Source organism: Rhineura floridana, chromosome 1 (genome assembly GCF_030035675.1).
Source record: "Rhineura floridana isolate rRhiFlo1 chromosome 1, rRhiFlo1.hap2, whole genome shotgun sequence".
Lineage (NCBI taxonomy): Eukaryota > Metazoa > Chordata > Lepidosauria > Squamata > Rhineuridae > Rhineura > Rhineura floridana.
Window position 1 is genome coordinate 35,937,530 of NC_084480.1, and position 18,522 is coordinate 35,956,051.

At 40.8% G+C, this 18,522-nt stretch overlaps 1 protein-coding gene across 2 annotated transcripts in view; it reads right to left on the reverse strand.

The window, feature by feature from the left end:
* The window catches only part of PLPP1 (phospholipid phosphatase 1), a 116,537-nt gene that overhangs the window by 87,044 nt on the left and 10,971 nt on the right, over nt 1–18,522 (reverse strand). The window contains exon 2 of one of the 2 annotated variants that reach the window (XM_061617981.1): nt 558–712. The exons of the other annotated variant lie outside the window; for it this stretch is intronic. Within the exon in view, the coding sequence (XP_061473965.1) occupies nt 558–712 (155 nt within the window). The remainder of the gene's footprint in view (nt 1–557; nt 713–18,522) is intronic. 2 annotated transcript variants of the gene reach the window in all.

Below are 18,522 nucleotides of genomic sequence, written 5' to 3' on the forward strand. Positions count from 1 at the left end.
ACTAAACATATTTTTCTAAACTCAGTTCACTCACTCATTCGCCCAGCAGCCGCTTCAATATCAAAACAGAAGCTCTTAATTGGTTCCTGGGTGCACTGCTTTTAATTCAAGGCACTTAAGATCATTGACATGACTGAAATTTAAATGACCAATTTCAATATTTCAACGATGTTCAAACAAGCAACTAAATAATTTCACATTTTGAAATTTTTGTATTTCCTGAGCAAGCAGCATACCAACAGTATATACTAACTGCACCAACAATTATATTGTTTTATAACAAAACAGAGCAGATGTCCCCAACCTGGTGCCCTCCAGGAGCTTTGGAATGCAGCTCCCATCATTCCTGATTAGTGGTCACGCTGGCTGGGGCTAATAAAGGTTGGAAGGCGGGCGGGTTCCCCATTCCTCCTTTAGACAAGATGTTAATGTATTTCACAGGGTCTCATGGTCAGCCAAGTACATTTAAGCCAAGATTTTTTGCTCAAAGACTTTGTCAAATAATGAGTTCTCAGCACACACTTAACACTTTCCCCACACAGCTGCTGGCTACTTACAGAGCAAACGGGCACAGTGAACCCCACTGTGTAGAGGACAGTGGATGTGATGGTACTGTCATGGAACGGATACTTGATGCTGTCATCATTACAGAAAAAGCCCCTCTGATACGGCTTTATTTTTGCCAAGTTTAGAACAGCAAGGGGTAAGCCAGCTGTTGGGGGAAGGGAAAAAATACAAACAGTTACAAAAATTATATATATATATATTATCACGCATGGAGGAAACTACTGAGCAACATGCAAAACTCAAGAGTTCCTCCAAGTCAGTGTAGGGTATTTAGCATCATGCAGTGCACTCAAGCTGCCTAGACCTCCAAGCCCCATTTAACTGTCTGTCCCTTCATTACCAGCAACCAGGCCAGCCAACTGCAAAAGCTAGAATAGTGCAGAGTTCAGATATCCACACGATGCTTTCCACATAAGGCAAGTTATAAACTTAATCATGTTTATTTGGATTCATAGTATGGTAATGGGAATCATCCAAAGGCTGGATGAGACATAAATGAAGACAACTGAAATGACTACAAGGAATGTAGTGTCTATTTTTGTGGGACGAGGTTTTTAAAGCCTAGCTTCTGTAGCTTAGAGAAAGGAGGCACAGAGGGAATTTCTTGAAAGTAGTATGAAGGAACACTGGTCATTAACTAAGTTGGAGATGAGAAGGACAATTTTTAACTACCAAGAAGAGTAAAATAATTTACCACAGTGCCCAAAACAAAAGGAGGGCGAGAAAAGAAAATCTTCCACTTTTCTTTGTTGTTTAGAATGAAAACTGATCCCCACCCCACATGAAAAAAAATTATGTAAACAGTAGTGAAACCATCTCTTCCACAGAAAAGTTAGTCATCATTTATTTATTTATTTATACCAGCCGTTCCAGAATTTATTTATTTAATTAATATACATATTTATAACCTGTACTTTCATAAGGATATATCAAGGTGGAAAATGGAAATGGACAGCCTTCAAGTCGATCCCAACTTATGGCTACCCTATGAATATGGTTTTCATGGTAAGCAGTATTCAGAGGAGGTTTACCATTGCCTCCCTCTGAGGCTAGTCCTCCCCAGCTGGCTAGGGCCTGATCAGCTTGCCACAGCTGCACAAGCCAGCCCCTTCCTTGTCGGCAACTGCCAGCTGGGGGGCAACTGGGCTCCTTGGGACTATGCAGCTTGCCCACAGCTGCACAGGTGGCAGGGCACGTAACCCCTGAGCCACTCCCTGTGGGGGTGATCTTTAGCTGGCCCTTGACACCCAGGAGACATGGGTGGGGATTTGAACTCAGACTCTGGACTCCCAGCCAAGGCTCTCCTCCCCACTGTGCTATACCAGCTTTTATCAAGGTACAACATATAAAAATAAAATCAGTTAAAACAACCATAAAAATGTCATTGAAGACAAACATCAATAAATAAAATTGGTTATTTATGTATTTATTTATTTATTTATCCCGCCTTTCCTCCCGGCAGGAGCCCAGGGTGGTTAAAAAGAGAAAACTCAGATTGCAAAGGCCTGACTAAACAATACAGCTTTCAAAAGGTGTCTGAAAGAAGAAAGAGGTGATTCCTGCTGAACCTCTACTGGTAGGGAGTTCCACAGGGCAGGGCCTGCCACTCATTATCCAGGGGAAGAATCCCAGGATTAGCACTAATCACAGTACAAATATTACACTAACAAGTTTTTCTGACATTTGGAAAGCCCCTTAGAAAAAACACAGGAACTCTTGCTTCCCCCGCTCCCCTTCTAGATTACAGTAGGGCCCCGCTTACCGGCGTTCCATTTTCCGGTGTTCCGCTGATGCGGCAGCTTTCAATGAGGGGAAATTCCCCGTTTTAAGGCTGCTTTTGCGCTTTTGTGACATTTTGGCATCATTTTTGCACGACATGCCAAATTATTTTCGATGGGTTTCACTTTACAGCGATTTCTGCTTTACGGCGGCAGTCAGGACCGGAACCTGCCGTATAAGCGGGGCCCCACCTGTACATCAAAAGCCTACAGGACCCAAGAGAGCCAGTGTGGAATAGTGGTTAGAATGTTGAACTAGGGCTGAGGAGACCCAGGTTCAAATCCCCACTCAGCCATGAATCTCTGGGTGACTTTCGGCTAATCACTATGTACTTCATAGGACTATTTTTAGGATAAAATTTGGGTGGGGAAACCACATACACCACCTTGAGCTCCTTGGGAGGAAAGGTAGATAAATACTCACAGGCCTTCAAATATAATATCTGACTCACTGGTACCTCTAGGGAGCCTCATATATGCTTTTTGCAGCATTCTTGTATTATATCTTCCATTTAAAGCCTACACTGCTGAGTTAAGTTATAATGGCTATGTCATCAAAACAATGAATCAATGTGTGAGAACTGTGGCTCATTGTTAGATAACCACAACCTACTTGCATTACAATTATTTAATCTTCCATACTGTGGATATGGCACCGCAAACTAATGTTATACTGAAGTTGTCTGCAATTTTAGGGCAAAGTATGGCGTCTATGACCCAGGCAGTCCGTAGCGCAAGATCCTAACTTTCAGAATTCCGGTTCCACTTATATAATGTTTTCCCACATGTCTCCCTGCCAAGTGCTGCTACTGAGAGGTAGTTATAGCTGTCATTAGATTAGCCATGAACTAAGATTTGGGGAGGGGGACTCCAGAATAGTGGGGAATGTGGTGCAGGGCCCCCTTTGCACTAGCAGAAGTGCCTTCTGCTCATGCAACTGCATATTTGGATTCAAACTATGAACTAAAAAAACCCTTGACAATTATGTCTGAGAACAGAAGTGAATGCTAAAGGGTATAGAAGTTGAAGATGGCAGGCTAGGGTGCCAAAGGCCAAGCAGTGACGATGAAGAGGGCATTTAAGAATGGAAAGTCATGGAGGTGGGAAATCAAAGGACTCTCAGACATTAACATGGAAAGAAACCTATGAAGTCTTTCACATATTAGGGCCTAATTTTATCCAGCAACTTGTTTAAGTATTAAGGCCAGAAAAAGAGAACCATCTCTGGAGAAATAGGCTTACACAAATGTCTGTTATTTTACCTTGCTTCAGAATACAAATATTCAACTATAACTTACTGTTGAAACAATTCCAGAATAGATAATTCAAAACAGAGAAAGTCCTCCATACCCTTAACAATGGTTCAAAGCGATGCTAATTATAATTCTAACTACCTAGGAGGCCAGGATCTGGCAGCACGATCCACAAACTGGTTCAGGCAAGAAGCTTAGATTTAACACTATTTCCATTCAGCAGACTTACAACCTGAACCCACATATGTTTACTCAGAAGCAATTCCCACAGAGTTAAATGGGGCTTACTCCACAAATGCATAGGACTGCAGCCCCCTGAATATACGCAATGCCACTGGTTTGTCTTTCATGCAAATATTCAATTTTAATTGGCTTATGAATGAGTAGAGCAAATCTTTATTCAAGAAAAAGTTGAACCTCCTGAATTTGCAATTTGACGTACATGTGCGTGCACCCATATTGTTACAGGTACCTCCAGAAGAGGAAACAGTTTTTTAAAAGGCATACTCAGACTCTCACTATACACCACCTTCACTATGCCAGCTGCTTCAAAGATGCCCCACTTGTAACCATCACAATACCCTTAAGATACCAGCTCACTCAAAATTCCTTGCCAAACTGCCTGCTACTACCAGGGTTGCTGGCGTTTCACAACCATTTTTCCCCACAGTCTTCCAAGTGCATAAACTCAGTTTTTGCTACAACAGCAAAAGCTCGGTAATGAGGATGTCTGGTTTCTATTAAGTATACATGGCAAGTTTAGCAATGTTAACAGTAGTCTACAAAATTAGATAGGGAGGATAACTTGATCCTCCAAGGCAATTCAGAGGAGAAACGATGCCAAGGTGACAAAGAAAGGACAAGCTTTTGGCTACCATTCAAGTCTATGCAGGATAACCATTGTAACTCAAGTAGTATTGAGTCCCATCTGCACTAGGTATTTAGAGCAGTATCATACCACTTTAAATAGTCATGTGTTCCCCCAAAGAATCCTGGGAACTGTCATTTTTAAGAGAACCCATTCTTCTTACATAGCTATAATTCCAGAGCTCCCTGGGAAGAAGGATTGATTGTTAAACCACTTTAGGAAATGTAGTTCTGTGAGATGAATTCTAACAACTTCTAACAACTCTCAGCACCCTTAAATTACACTTCCCAGGATTCTTTGATGGAGTCCAGAGCTACACAGAGGAGAGAAGAATTATGATAATTTTTTCAGGTGGGATCCTATATATAAAAACACAATGAGAGAGGACATTGGAAAATGGGAATGGACTGCCTTCAAGTCGATTCCGACTTATGGCAACCCTATGAATAGGGTTTTAATGGTAAGCGGTATTCAGAGGGGATTTACCATTGCCTTCCTCTGAGGCTGAGAGGCAGTGATTGGCCCAAGGTCACCCTGTGAGCTTCACAGCTATGTGGGGATTCGAACCCTGGTCTCCCAGGTTGTAGTCCAACACTAACCACTACGCCACACTGAGAGAGAGAGAGAGAGAGAGGTTTGTATAACTAATTTGTGGAATTCACTGCCATAAGACATGATGATGGCCACTAGCTTTAACGGCTACAGACCCATCAAAAGCAAGTAACCATGCTAGCTAAACGGAACCTCCATGTATAACAGCAGTATGCTTCTCAATACTAGATACCTGAGACAAAGAGGATGTTGGTTATCATTTTATTTATTTATTTATTTATTGCATTTGTATATCGCCCCACAGCCGAAGCTCTCTGGCCGGTTTACAACAATTACAAACATTAAAAACAAATATACAGAATTTAAAAACACATTTTTAAAAAGCAATTTTAAAACGCATGCTAAAATGCCTGGGAGAAGAGGAAAATTATTGTTTTGCTTGTGGGCTCTATATGCATCCAGCTGGCCTGCTATTAGAAACAAATGATGGATAATGGATTTTCGCCTGATCCAGCTAGGTTGTTCTTCTCAGGCGCAACAAAAGCTCTGCAGGCGGGCCCCGCTTACACGGCAGGTTCCATTCCGGACTGCCGCCATAAAGCGGAAATCACCATAAAGCGGAATCCACTGAATATAATGGGGCGCGTCGCGCAAAAATGCCGCAAAAGCACAAAACTGGCTTTAAAACGGGGAATGTCCCGCCGCCGCATTAGCAGAACGCCGGAAAGCGAAGCGCCAGTAAGCAGGGCCCTACTGTATTGAAATTGGTGGGTTTAAATGCTTAACAGTGTGTCTGTGTCCCATTAATTTCCATGGGACTCAGGCATACCTAAAGCTTTTACAGATTACTGCAAACAGTCATGGCCCATGGGAATTATCTGTTTATCATTTAAAAGTTTCTATACTACCCTTCAGCTGAGCTGTCACATTGCAACTTATAAAAACAAAAAAGAATACAAATAAAACATTGTCATTGCTTCACCTCAAAGAGGCTTCATCATGATGATGGGAGTGAATCTGAGTGCTCAGCATATGGGAAACGAAATAAAAGAAATAGCTCTAAAGGACAGTTTTCCTCTGTATGTCTGCTCCAACCACAGTGCAAATTAAGAACATAAGAACATAAGAAGAGCCTGCTGGATCAGGCCAGTGGCCCATCTAGTCCAGCATCCTGTTCTCACAGTGGCCAATCAGGTGCCTGGGGGAAGCCCGCAAGCAGGACCCGACTGCAAGAACACTCTCCCCTCCTCAGGCTTCCGGCAACTGGTTTTCAGAAGCATGCTGCCTCTGACTAGGGTGGCAGAGCACAGCCATCATGGCTAGTAGCCATTGATAGCCCTGTCCTCCATGAATTTGTCTAATCTTCTTTTAAAGCCGTCCAAGCTGGTGGCCATTACTGCATCTTGTGGGAGCAAATTCCATAGTTTAACTATGCGCTGAGTAAAGAAGTACTTCCTTTTGTCTGTCCTGAATCTTCCAACATTCATAATTGTGGGTAGCAAAATCATAGGTGGTGTGATGTCTGAATTGCAACACTGTGAAATCCAGCCTCTCTGCCTTACCTGCCTAGCAGTCAAAACAACTGCCTACCATATTAGGCAACCATTCATGCCATTTTAATCTCTGTTTCTCATCAGTTTAAAAACTGAAAATATTAATACACACTCCAACACTGGTGTGCACAAGCGGCCTTTTAAAACAAAGCAGCACAACACTCCTGATTAGAGATGTGAAGGGGTAAGGACACAGGAAACAGCTAATGAGTCCTCTTCCATGGACATCATTACAGGCACAGAAAAAATGAGGTACCCATTTGCTATTGCTCCACAAATGGAGTTTCTTTAAGAGGGGTTTGGGGGATTATCCTCACAAAGGTAAAGCTAGGGGAGCATGATGGGATTGGCTGTTTGCCCTTTGCGTGAACTTGGAAGGGTTTGCCTCTTTTCACCTTTTCTTGCTTTCCCTGCCACACTCATTTGTCATTTTTAAAGTAATTTTTTCCCCCTTTAACCTTTACTGTCAGCCACTTTGATGATTGTTTAATAGAAGAGCAGGACATAAATACACACGTGCATTCACACATACTTTAAAGCGGCATGTGTGAAACTGGCCTTACACAAAGTAACTCAATGGCTCTTGACCAACTCCAAATCCTGATTTTTTCCTTAACTACTCTCATAAAAATGCATTGTTTAAAAAAATCACTGTATTACATGCACACAAGCTTAAGGATATGGGCAAAATTTATACATTTTAGATATCATTGTTGGGGTACCTTAAGAACTAAAGCAGTCCAGCAGATGGAATAGATTGACCTGGACAAGACATCCTGCTGGGGCTCCTGCTGGGAGGAAGGGCTGGATATAAATCAAATAATAAATCAAATAAATAAATCCAACACTATCGTTCTGCTCATATAACCTCCTTCCACTTGCGCAAAAGAGCTTCTCCCTCCTCCCTGAAGCCTGCCACACACACACCCAAATCTATTCTAGAGGGTTGGGGGTGAATAGACTAGAACAGACAACAGCCACAACCTCTCCCCTCCAGGCTACACTCCTCATAGGCCTTGCTTTAAACCCTCTTTGCATGTTTTTGTCTGGCTGTCCGTGAACTCCGATATTAATTCTTCCTTGCCTGGAAAGAGAATAGAGATGGATGCGAGAGTGTGTATAGAAACTAGCCTACTGCACTAAGGTAAGATTTACACCTATTCCTTTACCCACTGGCCGCCACCCAACAGGGGCGTATGACCCCTGGAAAGTTACCCAGAAGGGAATGCGGCCCTCTGGCTGAAAAAGATTCCCGACTCAAGTTATGTCATACTGAGGAAAGTAATGGTCATGGGAATTATGTTCTGGAAAAAAACACCACAGAACACCTGTATTTAATTTTTAAAAAACACCACATATTAAACACCAAATGATGTGTGGGCATTCAGTACAGGCAATTGTAATTCTTGTCTATGATTCAGGTACTAGCCTACAATGGTCATACAACCTCAGTGCCCATAAACAATCTCAATAGCAATGGAGGCACTTGCAGGACAGGACAACTGTGTTTCCCCCCTCCCCCCAGCAATGGAGGTAAAACCTATAGGGAAGAAGTCATAACATTCATAACACACAAACAATTCTCAGCACAGGAGTCACCTATACAAGCCCTGGGCTCCTATTTGGAGAAAGGCTAGAATATAGATTTAATAAGTACATAAAAACAATAAATAAGTCCTCGGGTCCAGACTTGACTCCTGTGGTCTGCAGTAGAGACCGAAGTTTTCCTCTGCTACCTGAGGACTGAGGAGATAAGGAAGCTGCTACCTGTTCACATTTGGCTCATGATCCATCTAGTCTAAGGCAGATTCCAATGAGATGGTATACCTTCTGGATTCAGGACGGCCTTATCCCTGCCATCCCCTGTTAAAAGCCCACCAAGTCATAGAATGAGGAAATACCCTAAAGAACTGTTGTCAGTCAGAGCAGACTGGGCTGAAGAGACTGTTCTCTGACTACTAAGTGTACTGGCATTTTTTGTGTCCCAAAGAAATATCTTAACCACTCCAGGAGCAGAGGATGCTAGGCAGTAAGAGGCAGAAGGGTCAGTTGAAGAGGAATCGGACATCTATGCTACATCTCCATTCTGGTCTACCTTCCAACATTGCTAACATTTGTGGCTGTGCTGAAGGCACCCAAAGTCTCAAGATGATATTTGTGAATGCTAGATCAATTAATGGGAAGGTGTTAACCATCTATGACCAGGCTTGTATTATTGAAATATGGCTGGATGGGAGAGGTGTACATCTCTATCAGATGTGTCCACCACATTATAATGTGCTGCACAAAGGCCTGAGGGCTTTTTGGGGGGGGGGCGGGAGTGGCCTTGGTCCATAAGGATTCCATGTCCTTGACCAGATACCTTATCCAACAGTTGGCCCATTGTCAATTTCTGTACCTAGTATTAAGAACCAGAGATAAGACTGGGGTTCTGTTTGTATTATCCACCCCCCTGGCTCTCCCTGTTTCCTCTCTCCCTGTTCAAGCAGACAGAGGGGGTCTCAGAGGTGGTGCTGGATATTTTTCAGCTTGTGTTGCCTGTCATGATGCAGACAAATGTCTTGCAGAGTTGAGCTCTACCACTCGTCCTCTGGATCCCTGCTCTTCCAAGTAAGTAAAATCGGCCAGGTTAGAGCTTATCACATGGATCTCAGAAGCAGTTAATGCTTCTCTGAAGGAGGATGCGGTGCCCACTGAAGTGGTTAGATAAACTGCTTACAGGTTTGTGAAATATTAAGCAGAATATGCTTTTAAATAAGAAAAAAAGAAATCTTCTGGCTATTGACAACTATTGGCCAGTATCTCATGTTCCAGTATGTTAAATCTCATATTCCAGATCGGGAAGATACTGAAAAAGGGGACGGTTTCACAACTCCAGGTGATTTGGATGACACTGACTGACTGAATCCATTCCAATCTGTTTTCCTACCTGGTTTTGGGACAGACACAGCCTTGAGCACCCCGATAGACGACTTACACAAGGGAATGTACTTTTATCAGCTTCAGCTGATTCACCAGCTGCATCCTTATCTGGACAAAACAGACTTCTCCCCAGTTGTTCTTATCGGAACTACATCCAGACTAGACTACTGTACCTGGGACTGCCTTTGAAGATGATCCAGAATCTTTAGCAGTTCCTTGTTGGGGCATGCAACTCCAACTCTGTAGCAGCTGCACTAGTTTGCAGTGCACTTCCATGCCCAACTCTAAGTGCTGGTTCTTACCTTTTAAGTCCTAAACAGCTTGGGACCAGTTTATCTAAAGGAACGCCTGCAGGCATGTGAGCCTGCTCAGCCCTTAAGATCAAAGGTAGAGGATGTGTTTGTACAGTCACCAGTAAGGTCAATCAGCCTGTCAGGAACAAAACATAGGGCCTTCTCAGTGGTGGCCTGATTATGGAACTCCCTCCCACAGGAAGTGTGCTTTGGCCCTTCCTTTTTGGACTCTAAAAACCTGGCTGTTTACATTCTCTTTTAACCTATTTGAGGCTTTAAAAAGTAACTTAATTGCAGCTGGTGTTTGCAGGTGATCCAACTTCCTGTTTTTTAGACTTTTTTTATTTATGTTTCCATATTTATATTTTATTCCTTTGCTTTATTCAGTGAGCCACCTTGAGAGAGCTGCATAGCCCTGAAAGGCCATATACAAATACCTAAACAAATGAACATAAATAGTCATAATTTGTAAAAAGCCCCAAGATTTAAAAAAATGACAAGATTAAAAAATTAATTACAGGATGAAACCTTTTTAAATTTCATCTAAATATGAACTCTTTGACTTCCGGGAAGGGTTGCTTTGCCTGTGCTGCCTCTGAGCGAGCTCTCGTCTCAGAAGAAGCTTTTTCAGCTTTAAAATTAGTCAGAACGTTCTTTTTGACTGATAAAGATTTTCTTCCGGGCAGGGAGAAACGTAGAGATCAACCCTAAAGCCTGCTTTTGTGGGGAGGACTGGATTTCATTTATTTATGAGAGAAAATTCAAACTGCAATGCCGGACGGACTTTCATCAAGCTCTAGCTGATTACAGCGACACGTTTATGTTTTCTTTAAAGAAAAAACGGACTCTAACAGGCAGATAAGCATCCTTCTTTCTATCTTCTTTTTCCACTTGGCTTAAATTGGTGCAACAAAAAAGAGATTTGTCAATGAATCAGCTGTGAAGAAATTCTTAGGTGAGTTTTGGCTTTTCTCTTTCACTAACGAAATTAAGAAGGAAAGAAATCGAAAAAGCTTATCTTTGTTTTTATCACAAAAAGCTGTCCTGGAGGTGCATTCTAAAGATATCAACGGAAGAGGGATTTCTATTTCGAGGGGGGGGGGGGTTTGGTCTATTTCATTTTGACGAATCTGCTTGTTCACGATGCCACTAATTGTTTTGATGTTGGGAACTAAGTTTGTTTTGTATTCCTGAACACATAGAGATAAGGCAGGCTGTATTGTCTACACTGATACAAGCAAGCCTGAAATATTAACCCAATTGTGGCTGAAATAATTTTTGTCTCTGTGGTTTTAAGAATGACAACCAGGAAAGTGAATGAGACCATGGAAGAAATTATGTTTCAGAAAATAATGGGTGAGATTGTGATAACGAAACAAACCCTGAGACAGGGTAGCCAGGAGATGAAAATTGAACTTAACAAAATGACGCAGGAGCTTAAAGAAATAGTGGATTCTGTGAGAGAGGAGTTTGATGGGATAGGGAAGCTACAAGACCTGGAGATTGGAACAAATGTGAAATTTGAAAAAGATTTGGATTTTATGGATGTTAGAAATAAAGTTGACTGTTTGGAATTCAACGTTGTCTCTGAAGAAATTAATGAAGATTTTGGTGGTAAAGTTATCAATGTCTTGGATAATTTTCTGGACTGGAATGACATAGAAAAAATCTATGGAGTTGGCTACAGATATGTGACAGTGGAGAAACTCTTAAGAGATGAGCCAGTGCATTTTGTAAAAAAGAAGAACAGAGATATGACTTTGCAGCAATACTTCAGCAACATATTCAGAATTTTTGACTGGAATGATGTGATGGGGCTTGACATGGAAAAAAGTTATGGAATTAACTACAAATATGTGACAGAGCAGAGATGCACCCAGAGCAGAGATGTGACTTTACAACAATATTTCAACAACATATTCAGTATTGATGGCAAAGACATATTTGTGATGGGGGAAATTCCCATCAGACTCTTGTTATATGACTATGGCTACGACAGCAAGATCATCATGGGATACTGATAATGGACGAATGGATACTGAAACCACTGGATTTAACAGGACTATTGAAGATGGAAGATGGAATTAATATTGATAATGGAAGAATGGTTATGGAAATTATTGGACTTAACAGATTTGACGAGATGGATTAATTGATATGTTTACTTGGACTATGGCTATGACAACAAGATTATTATGGGATATTAATAACGGAAGAATGGCTATTGAAATTACTGGACTTAACAGGATTATTGAAGATGGAAGATGGAGTTAATACAGATAATGGAAGAATGGCTATTGAAATTATTGGGCCTAACAGATTTGAATTAGATGGATTAAGCGATATGTTTATTTGGAGAAAAACTGAAAGATATACCTTTCAAGGAATTGAAACCTCTCTTTGACTTTTTGTGGAAAGAATAAAATAATGTTTATGAGATTTGATGATTAATTAAGATAATTACTGGAGGAAAGTGATTGTATAATATAATTTTAGAGATAGGACTGTTTTATATTCTAGACTTATAACTGATCTGCGACAAATTGGAAGTCGACATTTTATTTTATTGTTTAATTGTTTTTGTTTTGTTTTTTGTCTTTGAAAATTTGAATAAAAATTAATGATAAAAAAAATAAATATGAACTCTTTGTCCTTGATTTAATTTGTAGCCATTTATCTGATCACAGCATCTATTAGCCAAAAAGTCAAGCGCTTCAGTTCTTAGGAGGGATTAGATGCAATTGTTCTGGCTGAAAAGCCTTCAGGGAAGGAAATACAAGCAAGGAGGGGAGGAACCAAGAGGAAATACTCAGTTCAGAGAGTTGAAGTCCACAGGAAAAGGAGTGCCAACATCCACAGGGGTGAAAAATGTGCTTCCCTTGGCAAAAATATGCCAGGGTTTGTTTGTTTTTTGTTAATCTGTTTACATTAGGACAATATTCCAGCTAAGAGTGAAGTTTTTAAGCCCTGGAAAAGCACCACACATTGAAAAATAGCCCAACTGTGCCTGATTAACATAACAAGATATCCTATTAACGTAACAAGATGTCCCTCAATAATCTCTTGCATATGCAGCAAATACAAAAATCAACTTCATAGTTGAAGCCACTGCATTGATCCATGCTATATATATGTTTTTAATCATGACTCTGATTAACAGTTGGCATTTCAAGGGTGAAATCAGTTGACATTTCCTCTGTTAACCACAGAGCAAAACACAAAGGGTGCCTGGAAACTCTATCCCAATTGATGTATTAGTGAAGTTCAAGAGAATTTGCATTTCAGATATGTGGCTTTCTAGCAGAAAATTGGTATTCTTTGCCATAGAAAAGAGCTAGTGCAGAACACAGAGACAGGACACAAATGCTATCTGGGAGGAACAGCATCAGGCTGTGGCAATACAGCCCCCTCCAACTTTGCTCAGAGACTCAAGCATTTTCTTTTGTTTTGGAAAAATACAAAGAGCGCTTTGGTTTCAGAAATATTTTGCTGGTAAACAGTATTCTGTAGCTCAGACTGAAAAAGGAAGCAGGAAAAAGGTAGATTACAGCAGCACCACAGTGGGGGCAACAAAAAAAAGAGCAAAGGGCAGATTTTTTTTTAAAAAAGGTGGTCAACTATCATAGTTGATTAACTATTGCATTTAAATTAATTTGCACACTGAAGGTTTCCATAATATAGTTTTTTTAAGACACTGAAGCATGCACACAGTGTAGTGTAGTGGTTAAGGTGTTGGACTACAACCTGGGAGACCAGGGTTCAAATCCCCACATAGCCACGAAGTTCACTGGGTGAACTTGGGCCAGTCACTGCCTCTCACCCTCATGAAAACCCTATTCATAGGGTCACCATAAGTCGGAATCAACTTGAAGGCAGTACATACGTACATATACACATTTTCTTTCATACCTAAATACAACAGACCAGAAACAAAATCGCTTCAAAAAGAATAATCACGTATGTTCTAAAGTATCAGCACCATCTGTTAAAGCTTTCCCTCGCAAATGTTAACAGCCCTTCTCTCATTATGATTAAATGGTTGATTTACTGATCTACAGATGAAAAGCAGCAGTTTAGTATACAAGATTAGGGTTGTATCCTGCTTATGCAACAGGACTTCCCCTTCCTACCTGCACTCTCAGACTCTGGTCTAGAAGGCTGAGGGACCCTCCAGAGCAGATTTGGGGGGTACACAGGGGGTGGAGAAGAGAAAGTCCTCTTGCGTGAATAGAAGAGCAGCTGGATCCAATCCACACTGAACAGGCAGCTAAAGGTCAGATGATGCCATCAAGCCAATTAAGCAGATGAAACCTAACTAGAATGACTGCACTGCCTGACTTGTGATGGTTATAAACTTGCCATCGCTAGGGTGAAGACTGGTGCTGTAGCATGGTTTCAAATACAGCAGATGAAGAAGTGCTTAATGAACCTCAAACTACAAGACTGATGCCTTTGTCAGATTAAAAGCAAATTTTGTGAAAAAAATGCTGTATGAGATATTAAGAAATATACATTAATAAGTTTTTAGCCTGTATATTAGTTGCATTAAAAACTATTCATTATATATAAAACCATTGCAAATACCAAAAGTAGTATCATTTTCTTCTTAGTGTTGAATAAGTCTATTACTCTAAGTCCTCTGCAAATCTTACATATGATGTTCTTGCTCCACACCCTCCCTTCTGTTCTAGGAAACAGGGTATCTTCAAATAAGACAAGCCTCCCATACAGGAAACTCATTTGTGTAATAAAAAGCATACAAATTACACTTAGATCCTATGCAAAGATAGCATTGTCATCTATTGCAGTACAGGCAGTAGAAAACTGCAACTGAACATGGCCTTCCACAACAGGCAATAAAACAAACACATGTCATCATTCCACATAATAATCTATGCCTGGTTTGGACGCTATTTCCTACACAAAGTTGCTTTCTTTAGGAAAAAATAGGCTGATTCAAAATGAAACTACTTGTTCTAAACTCAAGAAGCACTTTCGCATTCATTAGACTGCGCTCTTAGTTTTTCTCCAGTTTGCAGAACATATCAACATACAAATAATTAAGACTGTCTCAGGTGCCAAATCCACTTTGTTGATTTCCTTCAACGTGCCTACATGGGTGGCTTGGATACCTCACAAGTCAAATGCTACTCAGGCATCTGTACCTCACAATATCCAACTGTATCCAAACTACCCACTGAAGTCATTCTGTTTAAGTTTGTTTCATGTAATTAAGCAAGAAGCTGCTACATCTTTAGCTAATTTGTCACCTCCTTAAGGCAGCCTTTCCCAACCAGTGTGCCTCCAGATGTTGTTGGACCACAACTCCCATCAGCCTCAGCCAGCATTGCCAATGGTCAGGAAAGATGGGAATTGTGGTCCAACAACCTCTGGTGGCCCACTAGTTGGGAAAGGCTGTCTAAGGGATAAAGCCGAGCACTCCAGCATGGGTTAACTATCTACCAAAGGCATCATGAAGAAAATTGGTATTTTCCCACCTACTCAAAGTATTATAGAGATTGAATCCTGTGTATACTCTTAAGAGAAGCAAGAAGTTCATATTTGAGAACATGAAGGCCCTACCCAAACTATACAAAACTCAGCTTTAGGAATAAACAGCGCTTGTACTATAAGAGCCAAAGCAAAGTGCTTTGCAAGAGGCCCAGAAAAACCATGCTCTGCCCTATAGGCCTTACAAAGTTATCACAAAGCAATTGTGTGGCTGCATTGAAGCTCTGCTCTAATACCACTAAATATTACTAAGCCACAGAAGAGGCAGATAGCCAGCTTTGATATCGAGGAAGAAAGCAGTGCAGCAAGCACTAATGGCTACTTCTGCAAAAGACCTACCAACATTTGTTCATATCCAACATAGTGTTAAGTTTACAGAGTTAGAGCTGAACTTGTTCACTAGCAGGTCATCTTTTGCAAGTAGATCTGAGTGGTTCCACAAGCTTGCATTTGTATGTACAATTTGTAGAGGACAGTAAAATAAAATAGTACTTGAAAAATTCCCCCTTGTGCAATTTTACATTTCTGTTTTGATATTTTAATTAGCTTGTTTGAATTTCATGGTATTTTGATTGTATGTTTATTGCATATTTTTGTATGTGTCTTTTGTGAAACAGATTGCTTATATTGCTATGAAAAATGGACTGCCTTCAAGTCAATCCTGACTTATGGTGACCCTATGAATAGGGTTTTCATGGTAAACGGTATTCATAGGTGGCTTTACCATTGCCTTCCTCTGAGGCTGAGAGACAGTGACTGGCCCAAGGCCCTTCATGGCTGAGTGGGGATTCAAACCCTGGTCTCCCAGGTTGTAGTCCAACACTCAAACCACTATGCCACGCTGGCTCTCAATAACTGGTTCCACTAGCAGACATGTTCCATGGGATTCCTCTGTTGCATAACATTGAGAAATAAACCTCTGCTGGCACAAGTGCCTTTGAGGTAGGACACTGTCAGCATTGGATGCAACCCTAGAATAGGACCCCAGTGCAATGGACCAAGTTGCTACCTAACTACTGTGAGAATAGAAAGTTCTGCCTTTATAGAGCATCATGCCATTGGTCTATCTAGGGTAAGTATTATCTATACAACTTGGCAGTAGCTCTCAAAGTTCACAAAAAGCAGCCTTTTCTTATCCTGCAACCCAAGTTCCTTTTCTTGGAGATAGCATATGTTGAACCTGGTACTCACAGATGCCAACCATGTACTCAACTGTTGAACCATGGCCCATAGAATCTCTGTGGTCAATTCTCCAAGCTGCCCTCTCATTGCAGTATCTCAGACATGCAGCCCACCTCATCTCCCACCCATCACAGATATGTTTACTTGAAACTACATTGATCTGTGTTCCTGGGTAATTTCACCACTGCTATTTAAAGTCTTGTCAACTGTGCAACTATACAGTTAAATCAATGAAAGGGCAGGAGGAGGAAAGGGCTGATAAGAACGCCCCAGAGGAGGTTGCCTCTAGATTATGCGTCTACAGAAATCAAATAGGAGAAACAGAATCCTTCTTGCCTCAAAAGAAGAATCCATGGCAGAAAAACCAGTACGAAATCAGCTACAAAATTCCATAAAATATACCGGGCTGAACTTATTTCTCACCACTCTCTTTCCAAAGCACTTCAGAAAGTGACACACATCATGATATCATCTAGAGTATAATTATAAGTGCAGCAACTAAAAAAAAAATTTTATGCTGGACAATATATTTTCCAAGTTCAGAAGCTTATCACTAGGCTTATTAAGTTACAGTTAATGTTGAAAAGCAAGCATTAGGTATACTTTCCCAGAGAAGGAAACCTTTCTTAACAAAGTAGCAGTTTTCCATTCCACATAAAGCCTGTAGGATCAACTAATTACTTAAAACATATCTCCATCCTAAGCTGGTATATATACACACTGAATGAAAAAGAAAATAAAGGTGCGCCAGTCCATTAGAAAAAATCCAAAAGAAACTGTAGTATCATACCTTTTATTAGGGCCAACTAAAGCATCACAAAATACTAGTACTTTGAGCAACTACTCACAAGTTGAACTTGAAAGCTTGCTCACTACTTTGTAACAGTTTTAATTGGCCCTAATAGAAGATATTATGCTACTGTCGCTTTTGCGTAAGCAAAAGTAAAAAGGAGTATATGGCCTTGAACTCTGTACGCAACAGCTGAGTAATAGGGAAAAATACAAAGGCTTATTATTTCAATGTAGGGCTCTGGGAGTGGGTAACTGGGGGCGGAAAAACTAATAGGCGTTTCATAATGGCATTATTGCATAGCTTAAGCCAGAGCAGGCACAATACTGAACTAGAGTATCAACTTGTACTATGCAAAGCGCACTGTGAAACAAAGTACTAAACAGAAAGCTCTTCTGGACATAATGGGAACCATCCCGTCCCTTGACACACTGGAGTTTCGATAGCATGCAAGATTGGAAACATTTCCAGAACGTCCTTGCTCTGTCCCTGTCATCACTACATTGTGAGATATAAACCAAATTGCAATGCATGTTTTAAGTAGTAAAATATTTGAATATGATATATCTAGGTACTCATCTTTCCAGGCAGCAAAGTACTCCAGGAATGGGCATCTTAAAAGTATATTTTCCTTAAAAATGTGAAGCACAGTTTGGGATTTCTGTTAAGAGGAAAGCTAACCCTTTACCCTTTCCCGAGAATAACTATAAAAGTTTTTTAAAAAAGACATGCCCAAAGCAAATATAAGAAACTCCTGATGGGAGATCCATCTTCTGTAGAATCAAGATGTCTCTAAATCATATTGGAGTAGAACGACAGTCCTCCTAAATAAGCCCTCACAAAGGTTAACGTCAGAGCTTTGATAGGGATGTTGTTAAACCAGGGTTGCCAATGTTTTGAAATTAAACCTCGTAATCTTCATCTCCTACACTGAAACTAAGCCTGAATACATGTAATCAAAGTCAAACACACATACGTTGCCCATTACCTTCATCTCCATCTTCTCCCCCTGCCTCTGTTGCAATCCTTGTGTCAAGTGTTAGGTTGCAATCTCCTCAGGACAGTGTCTCCTCGGGACACTGATGGCACTAAACCAGCTAGTCTACACTTATACCACTCAACTGAAGACAGTGGCATTCTGCAAATCTTGACTCTTATTAAATACAAACTAAAGAACACAAGTTCTCACCCTTTTAGTTCTTAAGGATATGAAGGTAGGCTCTAAAGTTGAGAGGGAAATACCTGAGTATGTC